Source organism: Paralichthys olivaceus, chromosome 15 (genome assembly GCF_024713975.1).
Source record: "Paralichthys olivaceus isolate ysfri-2021 chromosome 15, ASM2471397v2, whole genome shotgun sequence".
Lineage (NCBI taxonomy): Eukaryota > Metazoa > Chordata > Actinopteri > Pleuronectiformes > Paralichthyidae > Paralichthys > Paralichthys olivaceus.
The window spans coordinates 7,928,252-7,951,763 of NC_091107.1; the positions used below are offsets into that span (position 1 = coordinate 7,928,252).

General features: G+C 38.9%; 3 protein-coding genes across 12 annotated transcripts in view; 1 reads left to right on the top strand and 2 right to left on the bottom strand.

Annotated features, from left to right (window-relative positions):
* The window catches only part of aff4 (AF4/FMR2 family, member 4), a 31,500-nt gene extending 29,531 nt beyond the window's left edge, over positions 1–1,969 (bottom strand). For 3 of the 7 annotated variants that reach the window (XM_069510426.1, XM_069510425.1, XM_069510421.1), the window contains exon 1: positions 1,299–1,476. The gene's annotated coding sequence lies outside the window, so the exon portion shown is untranslated. Of the gene's footprint in view, positions 1–1,298; positions 1,477–1,637 lie in introns of those variants that run through there. The other 4 variants (XM_069510430.1, XM_020097289.2, XM_020097287.2 and 1 more) reach the window with 3 other exon arrangements.
* A 1,720-nt stretch (positions 1,970–3,689) lies between these two features.
* On the bottom strand, positions 3,690–10,348 carry zcchc10 (zinc finger, CCHC domain containing 10). Of its 3 annotated transcripts, none has more exons than XM_069510434.1 (5): positions 10,200–10,348; positions 9,364–9,482; positions 7,645–7,806; positions 6,690–6,731; positions 3,690–4,506 (listed from the first exon to the last, which is right to left on the bottom strand). In XM_069510434.1, exons 2-5 carry the CDS (start codon positions 9,402–9,404, stop codon positions 4,266–4,268), a joined length of 486 nt encoding a protein of 161 aa, XP_069366535.1. In that variant the 5' UTR covers positions 9,405–9,482; positions 10,200–10,348; the 3' UTR covers positions 3,690–4,265. The 3 variants fall into 3 exon arrangements, with proteins under 3 accessions (XP_069366535.1, XP_019952779.1, XP_069366534.1); XM_020097220.2 differs by having other exon boundaries at positions 9,364–9,485; XM_069510433.1 differs by having other exon boundaries at positions 9,364–9,502; positions 10,200–10,326.
* A 245-nt stretch (positions 10,349–10,593) lies between these two features.
* hspa4a (heat shock protein 4a) lies at positions 10,594–23,200 on the top strand. 2 transcript variants are annotated; one of them, XM_020097219.2, is made up of 19 exons: positions 10,594–10,726; positions 12,675–12,732; positions 12,874–13,014; positions 13,716–13,838; positions 14,823–14,922; positions 15,377–15,510; positions 15,863–16,107; positions 16,303–16,379; positions 16,709–16,860; positions 17,023–17,129; positions 17,535–17,668; positions 18,016–18,197; positions 19,480–19,563; positions 19,817–19,969; positions 20,354–20,479; positions 20,948–21,055; positions 21,255–21,374; positions 21,544–21,705; positions 22,250–23,200. In XM_020097219.2, the coding sequence occupies exons 1-19, from the start codon at positions 10,620–10,622 to the stop codon at positions 22,448–22,450; spliced, it is 2,514 nt and encodes an 837-aa protein (XP_019952778.2). In that variant the 5' UTR covers positions 10,594–10,619; the 3' UTR covers positions 22,451–23,200. The 2 variants fall into 2 exon arrangements, with proteins under 2 accessions (XP_019952778.2, XP_069366533.1); XM_069510432.1 differs by lacking the exon at positions 19,480–19,563.
* Positions 23,201–23,512: the final 312 nt, after the last annotated feature.

The window sequence follows — 23,512 nt, forward strand, 5'->3', positions numbered from 1 at the left end:
TGTGAAAGATAAGATGGATAGTTAATTGATCCTGAGGGAAATTCAGGAAGGCCAATATTGACTGATAAAATGACTTGACCAATGCATCGTTGCATGGTTTTACTTTGTACTGCAAGACCTGGGAATAGCTATCAACCATGAAACAGCTTGGGTGACTTCTGTTCCACAAAATGTTATGAAACATTACATGGCCTGCAATAAAGCAAGTTGGGAAATAAAGCATGATGTACAGTCATTATAAAATATTTATAACTTGGGCTGAGCTTAAATCAATGACTTTCATTCAGATTTGTTATTTGGCAATATGTTTCACAAAATGTCATGTTAAACTCGGGAATGCTGCGGTTAGGGTCACTGAGGGAGGTGTTGTCACTTTGAGTAAACGTTAAAGTAATATAATCCTTTCTTTCTTTCAACATAATCACTCTTGTACTACACAAAAACAAACTTCATAAACAAATGCACCCACAACTCATAACAGCCTAAATCCTCCATTCCAAAACTAGACTACATTTGTTGTGCCAGTTTACAGCTACCTGCCATGAATAAGTTCATGACCTAAGAGCTCCCCCCCATCACCATGACGTGTCAACCAAGATAAACAAGTTGATTGCTCTGTCCTTGTGTTCTGCTCGATGTAAACACGCATCACTGATAACTATGGCCACTAACTCTGGACTTATGATGCATTTTCTAGCCCTTCCCCCCCCAACTGTGGCACGTAAAATGGCTTCCTAGAAAAAGCACATCAGCTGTCCTTTCATTTCAGCTGGAACAAACCTAGACACATAAGCTGTTGTGTTGCTCTTGTGCGCAATTACAGTGTTAAAGTAGATCAGGGATTTTAACTTGGGGGTGGGGGGGGGGCTGGAAGTTGTGCTGAGTGATATTATAAAAGGAGAATAAGTGCGGAGATTGCAGCACAACAAAGTTTCTGATAGTCACTGTGAGCAAACTAAACACAGTGTTAGGCCTGAGATTAGCCTGTTGAAGGTAAAGCAGCTGCAAGGAAATAAAACCCATTTCACTTAGAACGATGCAGCTTTGATAGCTTAAATCCCCAAGCTGAGTTGTGTAAATGCAGAGTAAACAAAGTGAGCAGCTTCTGTTTATCATGTGTACGTGAAGCTCAATTCTATAGATGTATATGTTCTAAAATATATATATAGAAGAAACACTAGCACTAGTTAGCAAACGTGTAAGTTTGGTCAACCGTGTCTGAGCAGAGCAAACAGACGTCATGAGTTAACATAACAGGAACAAAAACATGAGCACTATCACAGCGGTGTTTATCTTACCTTTCGACAGCAGAGCCCCTTAGTGTTAGCTAAATTTAAATCTACCGTCGATATCATTTCAATAATCGATAAAGTTTGTCGTCAGTGGAAGTTAAAAGTAGCTACGAGGAGCGGTCCGTGTAGCCGGAGGTTAACTACCTACGGGACTACCTGCATTAGCATCACGTTAGCTAGCCGACTCTGCTAGTGGCGTTTGGAGGCTAAGCTAGCGGCAGGCTAGCCCCGAAACCATTGATATTTTCCGCGGAGATTTAAACTAACAGTCCCCCCAGATGGAAGATTAATATCAGCCCCAGCAAGTCACCAAACAGCGTCTCCTGTGACACTCGGCATCCTTACCTCTTGTCTTCTTTTTAGGCCCAAACCATTCTAGCTGCTGGAAAAGCTCTTTTCTCTTTGTCTTTTCCACTTCCAGTCTCACACGCAAAATGGACTCAGCAAGACGCCGTAACAGCGAAAACCCTCAAACTGCATGGACGCTCTCCATGTTTGGCCTCAAAACGCGTCGGCTCGTCGAGCGGGGAACGGGAGGACACGATTTAGCGAGTCGTTCATTTTGTTGTTGCTGCACAGAAGTGTCTGGTAGGTGAGGCTACAGCTAAGTTCGGTCGCCAGCAGGTACCACAGACAGGACTGGATGCATGGATGGCAGCGAGCGGCGCCGCCTTCACTGCTGTCGGAAATATTACAACCAGCCACCTCCAGTAGTAAACATGACAGGGAAGTTAATGTGTCCTCAACGTGTCTTTATTTGGATAAAAAAAAACAAAAAAGAACACCACCGATTTATCATCTGAAATAACATGGGCTTTGTGGTGTTTTATTCAACTTTAAAATACATTTTTGATAAACACATTCACAAATTATTGATAAGAAACTCGAGTCAAGTCGAATGAACCATGTGACAGCACGTCCATGTGTCCCATATATAGACTGTTAATCAAGCCATGTACTCGGAAATTTCTCTCGGAGTCAAAAAAGTATCTATCTATTCCTCTATCAATCAATCTTTCTTTCTCTCTGTCTCCTCCCTCACTTCTTCCCTCCCTCACTCTCTCTCGCTCTCAATCAATCAATCAATCAATCACTCTATCTGTGTATCTATGTATGATAATGATGATTATTCCCACACACTATGAATGCAGCATCCCTGTGACGCACAGGTTGCTCAGACTTGACGTTCAGTGGAAATCTCAGAGAGCGTGTCATTGTTCCCTCCTGTGCTCAGTTATCTCATTTTAAATACACAGTTCAACTACTACACTTTGTATTTTAGCTAAAAATAAAAAGTAAATTCATCACACATACACTCGCAGTCATGGTTTCCTCACTTTCATTAAGAGAAGGCTATATTTGTGGCCCTTTATGATTTCTATTGACTTCAAACTTTGTTATGGCTTTAAAGTGTTTTCTTTTTGTGTATTACTTGACCCACAAGTTAGGAAGCCTCTTGTAGAAACCTGGTCAGATGCATATGGCACTCAAGGATGAATTATAAAATCGGCAGCTGCTTATCGACCCCATGATCCACAGATTCATTGAACTCACTGGGTTTTGGCAATTTTACAAATTACAAATGTGATTGGTTTTAAAGTTGATTATCAGGTGGGTTCAGCTTTAATAGATTATTATCTGCATTTTATCAAACTACATGTTTAAGACCTTTATTATTTGGGTGTATTTTGTCCTCATGTTGAGCACCTTCCTAAATATGCTGTTTTTAATCAAGTTATCAGAAATTAAGATGTTCCAGATATTGCTACAACACAGGTTGTTTGTTTGCATGATGTTTAATGGGAACCTGGATCCATTAAGGTTCATATTCATAGGACACCAGAACCTCTGGACACATAAAAAAAAAATGTTAACATTTTTCATATTTTTAGGTAGACTGAAATGATAATTATATATTAGAGACTTAAGGCATAACTGCTTCAAGGTAATCCTGTTTGCAAAGGAGAATAAAAACAACAACAATGAACTATCCCTTCAAAAGATTGGTGGGGTTTGATCATTGATTGCGGTACTATATAGTTTTGTAGTATTCCTTATGGATATACACACAATCATCATCATCACATTGGGTCTGGTGAACTAGCAACATATCGCACATAGGAAGTTAAAAGTTTATCCCATATTCTAAGAATACTTGTGTTTTAGCCTCCATGGGTAAGGAGTCTGTTAATGTGTTGTAATTACAACTAACAGCAAAGCATTTCAAGACACTAAAATGTATAGTACCCATATAACAGTATGTTTAACAACATTTTCACTAAAGGTGAGATGTTGTTTTTTCAAAAATATCCTATATGTAAACCACCTCAATTTTGTATATGTAAAATCATTACGATGCATTTTCACTAATACAAAATTAACTAAGACACAAGAGCCTTCAAAGCAAAAAACAAGGCGAGTTTATTTTACAGTGAAACAATGAATTTTATAGCAACAAGACCATTTAAATTTAAACAAATTAAAAAAACTGAACAAACTTCTTTTTGTATCCTTTAAAATGTCCTCTACTAATGTCTAATTATTACTAGGTGTGTTGTTGCCTTATTGATGTTATGAGCTGTATGTATTCAGTTTGCCTAAAAATATACTTTAGTACAAAAATCACAGGATCCAACATGAATGAACACACTAGTTTCCTCATGGTATCTAAAATATATATATATCCTCCTCAATAGACTGACAATCTTGAGAAAATATCACATTAGTAGAAGTAACTGGGGGGAATGGGTTTATGAAAACAGAACATTTAAACCTCAACATAATTTCTCCACTCATCCTTGTCCATTTCTACCAACGAAACTGTACAGGCAAGTAAGCAGCTGTGACATTCACAGCCCTATCCATGCAGACCCAACCAGCTGTGATGGGTTTGAGAAAAAAAAAAGTGGACAGCTAAAAATGTACTCGGGTGGGGGAGGGGTGGAGGGACATCACGAAAACCCACTCAGTCGTCTATTTCTTCTTTTTCTTCTTCTTTGGAGGTCCTTGATCTGAGTCGCTGCTGCTTCCTGAGTCTGAGCTGTCTGAGGACGAAGAGGAGGAGGATGAGGGCGACGAGGAGGAGCTGTCATTGTCGCTGTCGCTGCTGCTGTCGCTGTCATCTGAAGAGGAGCTGGAGGAGTCGCTGCTGTCTGACGATGAGTCACTGGAGGATCCATCTGAACCACTGCTGCTGTCACTTGAGTCTTTAGTTCTGAGAGGTGAAGTGGCAGAGAGCACAGTGGACAAACACAGAGAACAGTTGTGAAGTCTCACTGCAGTGAGGGACATGCTACACAGGCTGTGGTGGCAGGATTTAGCAAAGGAGAGGACAAACTGCTTTCTTATAGACTAACTAGGCTTTCTTTGGATTTTTAGTACCTTAGTGTTAGAAAGGTTAGAAACACTAATCTACAAGGGTTTTTATGTTTATTTTGAAGTGACTGAAAAATTGGGCAAACTGGAAATCTCGACCAATTTATCAGTTGGTTGATGAAAATTGCCTTTCACAGACATGTTTATTTTGTTTATCCATTATTTAATCAGGAATATCCCATTGAGATACAATACCACTGGTTAAGATCGGCAATAAGTAAAAAAAGATTCAAATTAAATTACAAGAGGGAAAGTTCACCAATATGAACGTTTTTATTTTACATAATAGGAAATAAATAAGGTGTGCGTTTCTGTTTGTATTCTTTGTAGAAATGTATTTTCTATTCAATTTTATTATTTAAAACATATATATATATATATATATATATATATAAAGCCGACATTGATATGATGGTATTGGAAAAAGTTCAATTGCTAATATTGGTATTTGCCCCTTAAAATATTCTTTGTCAAGCTCTACTGGAAACATTAAATGGACGTGTGCTGTTCCTTCTGAATGTGGTCATGTGACAGGAAGAGCAGTCAGATCAGGGCTTCGGTCTCATCTTGTGTGGAGAGAGAGCGACACATTTAGTCCTAAACATGACACATCCTGGATGTGATGTCGCCACAGTCACAGCCTCTCATGTCCTCTGACTGACGGCATCTGCTCCACCACCAACAGACAAGCACGGCTTACAACATAGCGGCCAATTCCACAATGAATAAATAGGTCTTGCATAAACTAAATTACTGATTTGGTCATGTTGATGATTTTTTTCTTGTTTGCATTTGATAGCCACCAAATTCAACAATCAACCTCTGATAGTAAGAGTCCGTGGTTTCCACGCTGAGGGGGTGGCTGCACACATGACCAGGGGGAAATTATGGATTTAGACGGCTTCAGCTGAATAGAGCTTTTTGTCATAGCAGGCATTTTGACTTGGCAAACACTGTGTAGCTAATAACATTATTAATGGCTGCATAGCACTGCCATAACTGCAGGAATAGAGCCATCATAAAGGTTATTAGTTCCACCTGTGAATCAGAGTCAAAAAATGTCTGCTGTGAGAAAAAGCCTTCACATCCGATTCCTTCAAGAATATAGAAGAAAATGATGAGTGAGGGGGGAGTTCAGTTGTGGCTTTTATATGGTAAATGTCGGCACGTAAACAGAACAGAACCATCGTTAAAAGTTACTACCTCCACCTGCACTTTACCAGCAGGAAAACATCGGTCGTGAAAAAGGTTTATCACCAACACATCAAATATTTAGATGTGATTAACAACAGTCACCTACTCGTCTGGGAATTTCAAACTTCATATAAAATCTAATGATAAACTAGCCCATGAGCATTTCAAATACACAGAAACTAATCAGAAATACAGCCACAGTACCAGTTTTTAAGCAGGCATTGAAATAACTTTTTAAGAAAGCATTGCCTTTGCAATATGACTTAACAGTATAATAATTAAAAACATTATTGTTTCTGGTCTACAAGGTTTTTAATGAACTCACAGTGGTCAAGAGCCACCACTAGAGGGCAGGTCTTCTCACCAACTCAAATTTTAATTGACACATCTTTCATGTGACTCCAGTAATTCACATGTGACCTTATACACGCGTTTACAAATGATCCAAATGAATTCAAATGCCCAAGGGATTTTAAGAAGAATTAGTTGGACTGAAGGAGCCGAGTGGTTTAACATGTTCAAGACTGAACCATTCAATCTGCTTACTTAGGAAAAAAAATATCCTCACGTTGCTTTAATAAATGAAAGGTTTTCTTATTATCCAACCAAGGTAACTTTTATACCACTGTGAGTGAGCACCACTACTAACATTATAATGTTAAAATGCTTTAAAATTACATGAAGCTTTTTTACACAACCTCAAAAAGCATTGATTTATTATTTTGATATTGTATATAAATCAAACACTTTTATTCATTTTTTCATATCAAAACATATATTTTATGTACACAAAACATCGGACACTGTAAAAATATGGTTATTACTTACTTCTTTTTAACTTTCTTCTCAATGGAGCCTTCACTTCCTGGTCTGTAAAGAGAGAGTGTGTAACAGAGGAATTTGTTGTATTTATCATTACATCCTCTAGATGGCAGTAAAAGACAAGTGTAATCCTCTGCTCATTTTAATTCAGTGATTCACTCCATGACTCTTCGTTTGTACTTTTCCGAATTCAACAGAAGCTCCACTTAATCTACAGGTAAAATGTGGGTTTATACTGTTTTAACAACAACTCAGCTCATTTTGATTGTTCACTGCTGCTCTGATGAGCCAAATTTCCCCAACTTACTCAGACAAACCAGGAAAACTTTTGAGTTTGATATCCCCTTTTTCTCAAGACTGCATATCAGAGGAGGCAGCTTTGAATCCAAAAAGTTTCTCTCTGTATTCAGATTTGTGCTTTGATGATACTGAGACAAAACAGTTAGCACACACGCAAACAATGTGAACCAGCCTAGGTACATCCTCGTATCAGTTCATCTTTGCCAACTGACCACGCTGAGCTGAAGGACTATTGTTTATCTCAGCAGCATCTTTTAAAACACACCCCTGCTCATAATGTGGGTTGTATATATTTTTATAATCCATTAATCTGATTGAATATTTTCTCTATTGATTATTCAATTATATAAAAAGCTGCCAATAAATGTTCTTTACAATTGACAAATATCTCTATTAATATATTATATATTGAAACCTAAAATAAGGTGAGATAAGAGTTATCAGTGTTGAAAGCTTGGCTGTATAAACAAAGAGACATAAACAGATTCCTTTAGCAAGTCCGATATACTCCTGATTCCTAAAGGAGTCACGCTCGATCGCCCAAAAGCAAAAAGGTGGAGATTTATGTAAAAATCTTAAATGTGCACATTAATGGCATAAAACAGAATAAGCAAAGATCTGACTTTCTGTCATCAGCGGTGAACTGGTGCAGACGTCTTACCCAGTGATGCTGAGAACTTTGTTTTCATTCTCCTTCAGTTTCTTTTTCATCTCGACTGTTCTCGAGGGTCTGTGCACATATTTCCGCTTCCCTGTGCATTCGTAGGTCCAGTGTCCCATCTCCAAACACTTCTGGCAACGCACATGTTGTTTGTTCGCCTCCCTAAGACAAAACAGACAAATCTGAGAACAGTGTTTTCCATGATGCTAAGCAGCAACACTCGCTACAAGTGTAGAGAAAAGGCAAATCACCACGGCTACAGCTATATTCCCTTGCTGTCGTTTCATGGCTGATGAAGCTGCTGACGGTTTGAATTCTCTTCAACCATTTGCTGATGCTTGTAAATGTTTTAAATCACACTTTCTTCAGCCTATATTTTCCTGTGAATTCCTACATGACTGCTTTCTATGCTTCCATGCTTATTGTTAGAATAGGTAACTCTTTAAGGTTCTGTGAAAATCATGGCAGGAAGAAAGATTTTTTTACAGGGGACAGGATTCAGTAGTAAGTATTTTTCAAGTATAATGTACGCGACTGAAACCACCTCAACCTAATCTTGTAATTTTGTACAAGCTCGGAAGTTCTAATATGCACTTGGGGGAATTAAAACGTTGATGTCTGTTAATTTTTAGGATGTTTTATGTGTGAATATTTTTTTGTTCTGCTCCATTGCTTCCTTTTTTCTGTAGAGGAACCGTGGATCTCAAAGAAAATACCAGAAATAAAAAACCTTATGAAAAATAATGAAGATAGTTTTTTGCCTACAGGGTCTAATGGTACAAAAATAAATCCATACACATGACACTTTGATGATTAAAGCCATTGTGCTCTGGTTAAGAAAATAAACAATATAATGCAGTTACCTGTAAAAATAGTAGAATGAAAGCATCATACTTTTCCATCTACAGGATTTTTCATTCGAATATACAAATGAAAGTTAATGTCTTCAACAATATGGGAAATATGTTAACAGGTTTCCTGAGGAATAAGGACACTCCTTTGATTGTGACTTAAAATGTCTGTGAAGAAATAATATTTTTAAATTAAAAATATTCTATATTTGCTGTGTTTAAAGGTTCTTCTTTTTGACGTTTCTCTTTATCAGTGACATTATCAGGAGTTGTCCCACAGTTGTGATCTGATCTATCCATCCTGAAGCGATGAAGACATCCTCCATAGTCAAACAGAACCCCCCCCCCCCCCCCCCCCCCCACACACACACACATTTTCCTGTTCTGTTTGAATAAAATGAAAATATATTAGTCAGTATAAGTGATACTACATCTGAGACTATATCTGACTGTACTGAATGTCCACATTTACACAGGATTGTTATAATGCTAACGTCCACATGACTCAGTCCAACAGAAAAACATTTCAGATGATGTCACTTCGAGTGAATGAAAAATAGCTAATACGACATTAGCTGTTTGGGTGTTTCGTATAGAAACAGGTCAGTCGTGAGCTCAGAGGTTAAATAAATGTTTGCGAGCAGAAAAACATCCGTAAAGTTTAACGATCATTCATTTTTTGTTTGGTGAGACTGCGGCGCGGCGGTGTTGTCATTCAGCTCCGCAGCGTTCATTGTTATTCAGCTCAGACATGAGACAGGAAGCGGGGTGAGCTCACAGTTAGACTCGCTGTCGTTTCTCATACAGTTCTATTCACAAAATACACGAGGAGAAAAGCTGCAGCTGCAGTAAAACTACGGATACTCACGCTTGTCTCCGGGCGATTATCCTGTGCATGGGAGTCGCCATGCTGCGCTTCACTTTTTTCTCCTTCGTCGACAACGAATCACTTCGTACTTCCGGTGAGTTTGATGCAACCACTGCTTCCTACTGGTGAAAGTAGAGAACTGCAAGTGTGAAACCCAGTCTTCAATAAAATATAATAAATGATTCATTAAAATTAAAAAAACTACATTAAAAAAAACAAGATAAAACGTCCCTTATGGTTTCATTAACACTTGGTGATCACAACAATATTTCTTGTATATATACAATATAGAGCACAGGTAAACAACATATGTATAGATATATAGTAATCTGGTTGAGTATAGGATAATTAATAATGAATGATTTATGGAGAAGGGGTGAGATTAAATAAGTGCGTACTTATTCTCATTCCTTTTTTGAATATGTAGATAATCATTGAGTATTTGATATTTTTTCCATCATCGTTAAATAATAATTTTTCCATTTATTTTCTTTCTCTTGTTTGTATAATTTCTCCTTTATATTTACATGTTCGAAATAAACAAAAGTGAATAAATGAATAGAAACATTTAAACATTTACGAATGTAACACGGTATACAAGTTTGTTAATAGCTATGTCATAGACATTGCCATAGGCATTGAAATCATTTGCCAACCTATAATAATGTTTTTGTTGAAACACGCTGTTTTTCTCTTCCTTTTAGTTTTCTCATGTTGGTGTCCATGTGTTGTGTGGTTTTTTTTTTTGTTTCCTTATTTTCCATTTTTTGAAAAAAGGTTTTATAACATCAATAAAGCACAGATTATTTTCGTCCCCCCCCCCAGCAGTAACGAACCTCGATTATCTTTGGTCTTCTTCATGCAATGTGTGTCAGAGTCAACCTGAAACCCTGAGGTGTTTCGAAATGACGACACATCTCAGGAGAGTGTCTCCCCTCACACCTCGAGCATTGGAGAAGCAGCTTCCACATGGTTGTAGAAAAGTCCAGAGCGTGCTGGAACTGCGCAAATCTCGCGATGGGTGGAGACGAGAAGTCCGTGTCACCCCCTCGCTGCTGCGGCCAGCACAGATCAGAGGCACCGGTAACAGTCGGCGCTGTGGATTAAGACCTGGAGGATCCCGACTTAACACGGAGAGAAACGACTTACTCCTCCACCTGACTCCCACATCCTCTTACAGCCGCTGAGAGCGCCTCCATTCCCACCTCTCCTCCAGACACCGCTGAAGCCAGGGAGACGAGCCGCAAGAGCAGAACATGTCAGTGGTGGGCTTCGACCTGGGCTTCCAGAGCTGCTATGTGGCTGTAGCCCGGGCAGGAGGCATCGAGACGGTGGCCAACGAGTACAGCGACAGATGCACACCGTGAGTACCCGAAACACACGCTGTTATCCCCCCCAGTGCGTGCGGGGGAACAGATGCGGGAGGAGGCGAACACTCGTAAGAACTGATAACAGGTGATGCACGTGAACGCAGCGCACTCAATGGCCACCACCGTTTTTTTTTTTTTTTTTGCGCAACCTGAACCATGTGCTGGATAATGAACGTGAATGAGACTGTCCGTGAATTAATGAAACACTCGCTGATATTTTAATGGCGGATGTAAAAATCATTGTAAAATGAATCCTGGATGAACACAGCCTCGTCCACCCCCCCGTTAGCTAGTTAGCTAGTTAGCTAAGCCGAGTTTTTAACTAACGTGACAGTGCGGCTTGCAAAGCGGCTTTCGTTGCCCGTTAGACACACTCACGCGGGCGGTGTTTACCTCCTGCTAGCTTAATGGTGTTGAGCGCATGAAGGCCTTAGCTCCGACCAACCGGCGTGTCCCGGTGTGACAAACTGCGCGTACCCGGTTACGTCGTCTATGACAGCAGCAACCAATCGCTCCTTGGAACATTCTAGAGATGAGAGACAATCTGGTTTATTTAATATCCTGCATGAATCTAATCTTATTTCAAATATCCAAATGTTTTCATTAAAGGGTTCTTGTGTTGTTTTAACTTCAGTTTATTTCACTGATAAAGCACATTTTGTTCCCACAGTACTTTTAGTCATTGCATCTTAGTTTACTCTTAATACATTGCAGGTTTTGGAGGCTTGTGAAATTGTATTAAATCAATTCAGAGTAAAATTCAAATTCAATATTTCTGATTTCTAATAATACAATATTAATAAAATCTGATTTACAAAAGAAAGCTTTTATAATTATGGACAATTTGTGAAACACTTAGTAAGATAACACTATCATATTAGTATATAATAATAATGGAGAGAAAAGGCAAATCATAATTATGACCTTAAAATAAGCCCAAGCTTGTTGAGTAATTATTTAAAGGTCTTTCATTTTTATCCTCAAAGGTTCAGTGTGTAGACTTCAGTGATATCTAGTGTTTAAATCGCATGTTGCAGCTGAACACCCCTCACCTCCCCCTCTCCTTCCAAACATGAGAGACACCCTGTGGTAGCTCCAGTTGTCATAAAAACTCAAAACGTGTTTAGTTTGTCCAGTCTGGGCTACTGTAAAAAACATGGCTGCCTATTTAAAGTATTTAAATATAAAGGGCTTTTTCAAGGGTAAAGAAAACTACAATTCATACAATTTAGATGAAACAAACTAGTGAAAACACCATGAGGATTATTCTACATTATATTTCTGCCAATAGATCCCTTTCACTTATACTTACACACTGGACCTTTAAATAAATCCCTGACTGTTTTGTTCTCCTGCTTCTGGCCCCTCACTTCACTAAAAACAACTGAACTACTTCGTTCATCGGTCAAGTTGTGGCCAAGCAGTGCCTGTTGAGTCATTTTTCCTGTGAGACCTGACGCAATGATTCGTCTTTGACTTCACCAACTGCACTTGTTTGTGTTGACAGCGACCGTCGCTCTGACATCTGCGCTTGATAGGCGTGAACATAACAGACATGTTTAGACCACAACCCGCTGGGATACAAGTGGACAGACCACACCACTTCAGACTGTGTTTATAGTGTGAGGGATGAATCTTAACAATCCTGTGTACAGGCACAAATTGTTAGAGAAGAATTGTCTTAACGCTGAAACCTAGATTGTAATACACATTGCATCTTACTTTTAGGCAAACCTTAACAAACAGCTAGTGTTGCCACTGCAGACCTGGATTATGTCTCTTCATGTTTATGTGGGTGGGGCTCAGAAATGCCATGTGTAGGCATGAACAAACTGTTGTGATCTGTTTTGATTGTGTAGTCATAATTAGATGCAGGATTAAAAAGAGCATTTTTGTAATAGCATGTCAGGTTCTAGTTTAACACTTGATGTTGTCTTGCAGGTCATTTGTATCATTTGGACCACGAAATCGGTCTATAGGAGCAGCTGCAAAAAGCCAGGTAAAATCAGTTCCCTCACTCTGTCCCTTTCCTCTGAGGTCTTTGCAATTAAAATGCAACAATTAGAAACTGCCTCAAAGTTAATGATCATCATTGTATCTTCTTTTTTTCCTTCCGTTTGGCCTTTTTCACGATGTCCAGGTGGTGACCAACTGTAAAAACACGGTGCAGGGCTTCAAGCGATTCCATGGCAGGGCGTTCTCAGACTCCTTCATCCAGGGAACCAAGTCTAACTTGGTGTATGACCTGGCAGAGATGCCCTCTGGATCCACTGGTATAAAAGTAAGATTAAGAATGCTGTGATGCTTCTTCTTCATTAGAGTATAGACAGATAACCATTAATAGTGGAAGAAAAGGATGCAGTCATTTGTAGCAGTTTGTGAAGTAAGAGTGTGTTGTACTGACCCTTTTCAGCGTTAGTGTACGCAGAGCTAAGCCAAATAATTCAAAAATAAAACATTTATCCGGGGAGAAAAAGTTGAAAACCCAACCGCTTATTTTTGACCTTACTGCTTTATTCACTGTTACCTTTTGTGCGCCAAGAAGAGTCACACATAATGCTCTTTCCTCTGAATCATAGCTCTTCCACTTTATCTTCCTATTCTACCCAGACCATTGCATACTTTAGAACTGCCTCTTCTACCTCTCTCTTGTGGAGGTATTTATTTTCTTGCCACTTCATCTCTTTGTCATTCTGTAGTTAAAAATAATGAACCTTGAACACAATTTAATGCATGAATATGAAAACTTAATATTCATATTGCATATACTACGAATGTTTGGTGCCTTCAGATTGATTCTGTGTGATCTAAAACGTAATCAAAGTTCTTGCAAGGACTCAAATGAAAGGTAATGGTGTTGACACTGCTAACACTCAGCCTGGCTTGTTGTTATGTACATATCTTTTTTATATATAGATAAGTCAGATACATGCTATAACACATTATCTGTTCTCTAAGTAAGCAATTTGTTTTCAACTCCAGGTGATGTACATGGAGGAGGAGCGGGTTTTCAGCATCGAGCAGGTGACCGGCATGCTGCTGACCAAACTGAAGGAGACTGCTGAAAGTGCACTGAAGAAACCAGTTGCAGACTGTGTGATCTCTGTAAGCATTCCTGCAGACAACAGCAACCATTACACAGCTTCAGCAGCGTGTCTGAAAGTCTGCAAAACCTCTGCAATATCTTTCTGCTTATATAAAGTCAACTGGATAAAGATTAGGCTTATTTTTTCTCTTATCTAATTGCTTTTCAGAGCCTTTTAATGTCTGCAGAGGTGTTCATTTACTTGTTGGATCTCTGCACACAGATTATTTAAAGACACAACATTACACAGACTTCAAGTGACCTATGACTCACTTTAAATTCTGCACTTAATGCCAGTCTCTGTGTTTAATTGGAGAACTGTGTCACATTTACATCCTGTTATTTTAATGGCAACTATAAATGTCATCCTCTTGGATTTTCTAGCACTTTGGGTGAAATAAAAATGTTCGGAGAAATATGCCTTCAAGGTCCATAAATGTATTACCACCTGCTCATGTGACACGCTGAACACTTAACCAGATGTCCTGTCTGAAAGCTTTATTTCCTCTCTTGCACCTTGTCGGTGAGGAGTGGGAAGTGTGTGTCTCTCTCTGTGCTCAGTACATGAAATTACCACTGGCATCTGTTATGTAATGTTACAGGTCTCACACAACGTGGCTGTTACCTTCGCTGGGCCTAAATCTACAGTTTACATCATCCCAGTTATGGATAATATGTTATTATTACTGTGGCCAGCAGCTAAGTTTAACTCTTGGACTTTTCCACAAGGAGATGTTTTGTTTTGGCACCCGCAGTAACTAGCACGGTAATGTTATCCAGACATCTTGCGATGCATGTCCTTCACGCATCATTAGTGCTCAAAGTGATCATTTATGTCGAACACATGAAGGTTAGCTCTTAGCCTTTGGACACGTGATATGGTATCAGTATCCTACAGTGATATTGTTTTATTATAGCTAGTTCCAGTCAAATCCCTCATTCTGAAACTGTCAATGACTCTAATTAAAACTTTGTATTGATGCTGTTCTTTCTTCTCCTTGCAGGTTCCAAGTTATTTCACCGATGTAGAGAGGAGGTCAGTTATTGATGCAGCTCAAATCGCAGGCCTCAACTGTCTCCGACTAATGAACGAGACCACTGCAGGTACATGGAAACACAGTAAACTCTGAGCCGGACTCACAGGCAGCAACTGAATCATTTATCGCTTATTGTTCTTGTTCAAGGAAATTATAATGATTATATTTCATCCATTATAGAAGCTGTGAAAAGTTCTTTCTATCCAAGTACTTCAAATGCTAAAATATCTTATTATTTTCAAAGTTCGAACCATGCTTTAGCTCCAAATCCATCGAAATACCACATTGGTTGAGATTTGTAATAAACATGCAGACATTTTGATTCGTGTTTCAATTGAAACAGATGGATTTGATCCGTTTAGGTCTTTATTTTGTTCATTTATATGTATTGCTGTTCTGGCACTGACACTATTCTAAATGTCAGATGTTGCACAGCTGGGTAGACTTGGAACAAAGCATGCTAACTAGAATCCTTTTGTGATGGTGAGGATAAACTAACCTCATTTATCTGTTTATTGCAGTGACTCTGGCATATGGTATCTACAAGCAGGATCTGCCTGCTCCAGAAGAGAAGCCCAGGATAGTGGTGTTTGTGGACCTGGGCCACTCCGGTTACCAGGTGTCGGTTTGTGCCTTCAACAAGGGAAAGCTCAAGGCGAGTGATGAATAATTTGTGTCCACTTTGAAAAGCAATACTGGATGCGAAGAGGTATTGAGGCAGGTTATAAAAATACAACAGGAGATTGTTGTCAGGTTTGAGAAATGTGGGGAAAAAAGTCTCTCATGGGTGCAGACAGATTTAATCATTTGTTGATTATTTGTTGCTGAGGTGTAAAGACGGATGAGTCACGAGACCGACATGTTATTGCTTATTGGGAATTATTTTTGTGTGTGGTCTGTTTGTTTGTTTAGAATTCCTACACATACAGTGGTATATTATAGTATTTATTAAACAAATTGTTCCATATTTTAATTATTTACCTTTACTTCTCTCCCTCCACCATCAGATCCTGGCTACAGCATTTGATTCAGAGCTCGGTGGGAAGGACTTTGACGACATCTTGGTCAACCACTTCTGCGAGGAGTTCAGAAAGAAGTACAAACTGGACGTTAAGACCAAGCCCCGTGCGCTGGTGAGGCTGTACCAAGAGTGTGAGAAGCTCAAGAAGCTGATGAGTGCCAACTCCTCCGACCTGCCTCTCAACATCGAGTGCTTCATGAACGACATCGATGTTACTGGCAAACTCAACAGGTGTGTTGCGATTTTACAGCGTGCTCTTTATAATTAGGCGCAGATTAAAAATTGTGTTGATAAATTTAGAAGTAACGCATAGAAGTATCAATTTGCTTGTCACACAGTCAGCTCCTATGCACATTTTCCTGTGTGTGTGTTTGTGTGTGTATGTGAGTCTGCATCTATTAATAATCTATGACCATGTGTCCCCAGAGGTCAGTTTGAGGAGATGTGTGCGGGGCTGCTGGCCAAAGTAGAGGGTCCCCTGCGCAGTGTCATGGAACAAGCCAGTGAGTACATATGACTTTAATAGCAGCTGGACTATCCCCGTAAGCACATGCACACTTGACTTAGATGAGGCTCAGTCATGTGCTTTGCTGAGACAGCCCTTCCCTCAGGACACTGGGGACATGCCTGCCTCTGATTAATGCTTCCTCTCTGTCTCTGGTTGATCCTGCTTGTCCATGCTAAGCAGCAATATGACTCAAAGTAATGAATTTATTATGATATTTGATACACACACATTTCTTCCGTTCAGACCCTGGTACTGTTCACTGTCTGTCTAAAGTTAACAAGGCTCTATTATGCATCATCCTTATCTCCTGCTTCCTGTGTCCAGAGCTGAAAAAGGAAGACATCTATGGAGTGGAGATTGTCGGTGGCGCCTCAAGAATCCCCGCCATCAAAGAGCGAATCAGCAAATTCTTTGGCAAAGAGCTGAACACCACCCTGAATGCAGATGAGGCAGTGGCCAGAGGCTGTGCTCTGCAGGTACAGCTCACCTCTCACTGGATCAACTGTTTTTTTAAGGCAGTGAAGAGGGCATTACAATAGTCCAACCTTCTAGTAATGAAAGCAGAATCCCTTTCTCTGCTTCTTGCTTTCTTATAAATGACTCTACTGTATTTATTTTTTTCTTCCTCTTCTCCTCAGTGTGCCATCTTGTCACCAGCCTTCAAAGTCAGAGAGTTCTCCATCACAGACGTTGTCCCCTACTCCATCTCCCTGAAATGGAATTCAGCCGCCGAGGATGGAGTGAGGTAAGATCCGTGTCTGAAATGCAGCTGGGCCTTTGTTTGACTTCATGTTTGGATTCCACAGAGGAAATGGGAAACCTGAGGCTTTACAGTCAGCTTAACTGTAGATACATTTACCATCCAAAAAGAATGGAATGGAGTTTGGGCTTTAATTTTTGTCTTGTTTTACTTTTTATCTATTTTATAAATTAGACTGTGTCTCTTTTTCTTATTTGTGTGTCTTTGTTTGACGAGGTTTGAATTTCCCCACATACATTTTTTATCCTAACTGTTTCACTAACTGTTGCTTATCAACACTGTTGATCTGCTGCACATTAGGATCATTATGAGACAGCCCACCCAATTAGATTCTGTCTTCAGTCTGATGAAGGCACTTCTCTCATTTATCTCCTCCTGTTGTGTATTCAGTGATTGTGAAGTTTTCCCAAAGAACCATGCGGCTCCCTTCTCCAAAGTTTTGACCTTTTACCGGAAAGAGCCGTTCACCCTCGAAGGATACTACAACAACCCCAAGGAGCTGCTGTACCCCGGCACCACTATAGGTACTGCTAGTTCACCATCAGTAAGAACTCATTCAGTGGTCAGAATGAGTGAGGACATTGAGTATAGAATTAATCCCTTTTTTAAATTTATTTTGGTATTTAAACAAAGTGTACACACAATGAAAAAGCTGTAGCTGTACATCTGTAGCTGTAGATTTGACAGAAAAAAGTTTTTCATTCGTAAATAACTTACCAACGGTTACTTTTTAACTTTGAAACAAGTTTATTGATCCGTTTACTCACAAGACATTTGATATCATGTTAATTATAATGTTATTAATTATAATTCTTAATTGAAGATTTTTTTTCACGTGTTCTGACCTTTGACCTGTTACTTTTCCCTGCAGGTCAGTTCCTTATCCAGAATGTGGTTCCGCAGGCGTCTGGTGAGAGTGCAAAGGTCAAGGTGAAGGTTCGGGTCAATGTTCACGGTGTGTTCAGCGTATCGAGTGCGTCACTCGTAGAAGTCGTAAAAACAGTTGAGGGCGAGGAGCCAATGGAGACAGACCAGACAGTGAAGGAAGAGGAGGTGTGTATTCTGTGTATTTGCACTGGGTTTATGCCACCTAAGGCATACTGTGTGTGTGCCTGTGTGTGAGAGGTACTCCCGGATTGTTATGCTTTTTTGTTATACATAACAGATCCGTTTTACGCTGTACAATCTAGCCACACCTTGGTTTTAAATAGGCAATCTTGTCATCATCATGGAATTTACAGTTCCTGCCTCAACAAGCTCAAGACACCTTCAATGGAATGTTTTTATTAGACTGATATGGACTTTTGTGGCCCAATGCAGGAATGAATATTAGGGTTTAAAAATACAGATATATCAACCAATATGTTCTTATTTGTACCATTAAACTATAAACTTTATCATAAATGACTAGTAAACACAAATGCAACCAAATATATAGAACTTGAGTTAAGAAAATAAACATAATTCTTTTACTATGTAAAATCTTAACATTAATGCACATCACTAGATTTTTATTCAGTTTCCAGGTTGGGCTTTAGTTATTTCTTCTTTCTTAACCTAAATCTCTTTCTAATTTATTATTTGTTCTGGATGAATGCGTATTTACTCATGTGAATTGATGCAATCAAACACAATCACATCTACAATGAATAATACCTATAAGTAGTTAAAAAAATATTATTGAGAGTTAGAAAAGGGATTTTAATGTAGTTAGATGCAGTCTTCTCTGAACGGAAGGAAAACAAGCATATTTGGTGTTTCTGAATCTGAACCCTGAAGGTTTGGTTTCAAAACTGCCACCAAATGATAAACTGTATTTAATGTAATTACAGCTGCACGATATTAGGAAAACATTCGATAAAGTTTAATATTGCGATGATGAAATTACTTGGGATAAATAAACAAACAGTCACGGGCTACACAGACACTGTTACTTTTCCCTCAGGTTCTGTGATCATTATATATAATCAACCACTCATAGTGATGAATCAGACTCTGGACAAACTAAATTTCTACTGTAGAATTTACACTACTGTTTTCAAATTCTCTGTTTTCTCTTCTTCTGACAATTATTAATTGACGGAAAAACCCGTAAATGATCTGATTATCTTTAATTTATTATCTAGGGCAGCAGGGCTCCATCTGATTGGCCAAATGTTGTGACATGCAGAGTGTGAATGCCTGGCCCATGGATCATCATTTATCTCAGTTTTTGCAGTCGTTTGCAATATATCCATCGAGCACGTTTATATTGCGATGATAGATTTTTGATATATCGTGCAGCCCTCAATGAAATATCATTCAGTTTGTTGTTTCTTTCATTACGGTGGGTCAGAACAAAATGCAGGTGGATCCGGAGGATCCAAAACTTCAGGCCGGAGACAATGGAGAGAAGAAAACCGAGACAGAGGAGATGGAGGTAAAGTTGTGGTGATACAGGGAAATCGTAAACCAATATTTTTATGATTTGATACATAGCATAATTCTATTTCTCACTATAAATAGTCAGAAAGCGAGAGATAATCTCAATATAATCAACAACAAGGGCTGGATCAACAAACCTTACAGAAAAGTTTTAACTAAATCATTCTGATCTTTTCGGTCAAATCTCTGTTCCCCCACTAAAGCAGCAGTATTTGCTCAGAATTTAATAATTTGTTATCCTTTTGCAGACAACAGAGGAGGCCAAGCAGGACAAGAAGAACGACCAGCCCCCGCAGGCCAAGAAACCCAAAGTGAAAACGAAGACAGTGGAGCTGCCCATAGAGAACAATTTGCACTGGCAGCTGTCCAATGAAGTACTAAATTTGATGGTGGAGAATGAGGTAATGCTCTAAAACTCACCAGGAATGTCTCACACACACACACACACACACACACACACATACACACACACACACACACACACACACACACACACACACACACACAGTATTTGTCCAAGCAATTTTCTAGTGAGATTAGAAAGGAGCAACTGTTGATCACTTTATTATCATAGTTATAATATCTAATTATATAGTAAGGACGTTATTCTCTTAAACTTCTTACAATTCATATCTTGATCTTAAAAAATATGTGAATTTTCTGCAAAGTTTAAATTTTTCTTCTTCTTATATTATATTATATATATATATTATATATATTAAAGCACATTATGTAATATAAGAAAATTTCATTCTAGACTAACACCTTCACTGTGACTCTTTCAGGGTAAGATGATCATGCAGGATAAGCTGGAGAAGGAGAGGAACGACGCAAAGAACAACGTAGAGGAGTACGTGTATGAGATGAGAGACAAACTGCACGGCGTCCTGGAGAAGTTTGTGAATGAAGCTGTGAGTATTAGATTGAGAAGAAAAAAGGTCACTGTGCTCAGTGCATGGTTATAACATGCAGTAATCCAGCGGGCCATCTCCAATCCCATTTATAAACTATCTGCTTGCCCCTTGTTGGATTCCTACTATATTGGCAGATTTATCAGGAAGAAATAGAGAACGCCTCAATGCAGAGGAAACAGATCTGAACTCTTTCAGTTTGCACACGAGCAGTCATCTGTTCACTCATCTGTGTTAACACACCGTACACCCACCTCTGTAGGTGCTTATTATTTTCTTTTCTTATGTTAAAACACCCTCACCTTAAAATAACAGTGAAGTATCACTTTAACTTCAGATCAGGGTTTTGTTGGTCCATCTCGCCGTTGCTCTCCACTGCCTCAAGATGGCGACGGCATTTTATGATTTGTACTTTAAACTGTTGATATTTGTGAAATGTGAATTTAATCTGTTTTGTTCCACTCGTAGGATCGTGATACGTTTTCATTAAAACTGGAGGACACAGAGATCTGGCTGTATGAAGACGGAGAGGACCAACAGAAGCAAGTTTACATCGACAAACTGGCTGAACTGAAGGTAACTTGACCTGGACAGTTTTTATCTATGAAATTGTTACATTCTCACACTTTATTCTTTGATAATTCCCAAATAATACAAATATTTCAAATAAAAACACCTAAAAACAGTAAACAGCTTAAGTAATAATTGGTTAATGTTGTCATTAACTGAAAGAATTTCACGAAACCTTGACTAAATGTGATGTTCCTCTCTATAGAAACTTGGTCAGCCGATCCAAGAGAGATTCAGGGAAGCTGAGGAGAGGCCAAAAGCATTTGATGATTTTGGCAGACAAATCCAATTGTACATGAAGATCATTGAAGCTTACAAGGCAAAGGTAATGTGGCACAGAGACACAGGTTTGTTGACCTGTTCATTTGACTCGATACTAGCTTATATTTTGTTGGTTTGATATTGGATCATCAGTTTCATTTATATTGTCCTCACTAACCAATATGAGGAATCGCTAAACAGGTTTCATAAATAACCCCCGCATCTCCTGACAGGATGAGCAGTACGAGCACCTGGATGAGCTGGAGGTGACTCGGGTGGACAAGCAGGTGAACGACGCCATGGTCTGGATGAACAGCAAGATGAACCAGCAGAACAGTCAGGACCTCACCCTGGACCCAGTGGTAAACGTTCAGGAGATCAAGGCCAAGACTAAGGTACAGAGAGAGCGTTCAAGGCTCACATACACACAACACGCCAAAAGTCATGTATCAACATGGTTTTTTACTTAGCCTTATGAAGCCAGCCTTAAATGTTTAGAGTTATTTGACACTATCTAACCAATGATAGAACAACTGCCACCCCCACACAAAGTTATTAAATATCTTAACAGTGCATTCACACACACAGATACAAAATTGATTGCAGTACACAGAGATGTATTGAGTTAAGCGTGCAATTTACATCCTCTGACATCATCAGCAATTTGATTCCACATCTCATTCTTTTTCAAATAAATTTGTAAGACACAGGATTTGGGAGCAGACTGACAATCAAAATGATTGTGAGTGGCTATAACCTGGCTGTCGGTCTCATTCACAATAAACAGCACCTGTTGCTCTCCTCGCTTCTTCAAAGCCCTGATACAATTTTGTAGTAGCCAGTTTGTTATAGAAATGAATTTAAAACTCTAAACTGGTCTCAGAAGATAGTTACTTATTTGCCCTTCTTCTAACAAATGTTTTCTTTTCTTTTTTCCAGGAGCTTTATTCATCCTGCAACCCTGTGGTGTCCAAACCCAAGCCCAGGGTGGAGCCTCCTAAAGAGGAGAAGACGGAGAATGGACCAGTCAACGGGCAGGAGCAAACAGAGAGTCAGCCATCCAATCAAGACAAAGCCACACCTGCAGGGACAGAACAGGAAACAGCAGAGAACAAGCTCCCTGAAATGGACATTGACTAAGTGTTGCGGCTACTACCTGAGCTTCACCTCCGTCTGTCCTGCTTCTCTCCTCCGGTTCTGTCGTTCTTCTGAGATTGTTATTGGTGACAGTAGCATCTCTCTCCTGGAGACAGAAAGCAGCATCCCTAATCAATACAGTTCATTCGCCTCCTCAACATGTCGTTTCTCATTTTCTTAGAACACAAAAATATTGCATAATATTAAATGGGATTACTTTATGACAAAAGTTGTGAGTGTGGGATGAAAACTGCTTTTCTGTGTTTATTTGTTAAAGATTGTTTTATTCAGCAGCTTCTGAGGCCATGTAAGCACTGAATGTTCATTAGGTCTGGAAAACTAGTAATAAACACAGGATTCTTGAAATTGTAAAATAAAATAATGGCATGTCTAAAATTCAGTATAGGTAGAGTGGCACTTCTCAATGAATGTGGATTGTTCCAAATTGTACATTACATTTTTTTCACTACAAATAATTGTAACTGCTGGAATGTCATGTATTTAGTTTAAGAGGAAAGACAGTTTTTGTGTTTACTTGTACTGTTTGTTGAAAGTAGGTACTACAAGTTACTGTCATGCAGTATATAATCGTTTGGCTTTTTCTCATTCAAGAGCAATGGTCCTTTGGTTGTTCTCTGGTAGCCTTGTATTGCTTTTTTCTACCCAACTGTGAATGCTGGTCTAACAAATCACCTTCTACTGCTGTTGTTGCCACATCACAAAAAAACAAAAATAAATGAGGTAAAAAAATCATATGTTGTGAGAAATGGTCAATTTACCTTTATAAATAAACTTAATTTGGACAAAAGAAATTGTGTTGTATGTTGGAAGATTAGATGTAAATTTCTCTCAGATGATCAGCTCAGAAAAATGATATGGTTGATGGATTGACAAATCATTGGGTGTGTTTTTTTACTCCAGAAGTAAAATATGTAGAAAACAAAATCTCTGTAGTCCAATACTAATACTATTATCTACTGTTTAATAATAACATATAATATGTGCCTCCCCAGTCCTGCTGGCCCAGCAAACTTTTTAAACATTAAATTATATATATAATTTAAT

Coding starts and splice junctions, on each gene's coding strand:
- zcchc10 (XM_069510434.1), bottom strand. CDS start 9,404: ATGGCGACTCCCATGCACAGGATAATCGCCCGGAGACAAGC. Junction 7,807..9,363: donor ATAATCGCCCGGAGACAAGC/GTGAGTATCCGT, acceptor GTTTTGTCTTAG/GGAGGCGAACAAACAACATG. Junction 6,732..7,644: donor AAAGTTCTCAGCATCACTGG/GTAAGACGTCTG, acceptor CTCTCTTTACAG/ACCAGGAAGTGAAGGCTCCA.
- hspa4a (XM_020097219.2), top strand. CDS start 10,620: ATGTCAGTGGTGGGCTTCGACCTGGGCTTCCAGAGCTGCTATGTGGCT. Junction 13,839..14,822: donor TTGCAGACTGTGTGATCTCT/GTAAGCATTCCT, acceptor TTCTCCTTGCAG/GTTCCAAGTTATTTCACCGA. Junction 15,511..15,862: donor TCAACAAGGGAAAGCTCAAG/GCGAGTGATGAA, acceptor CTCCACCATCAG/ATCCTGGCTACAGCATTTGA.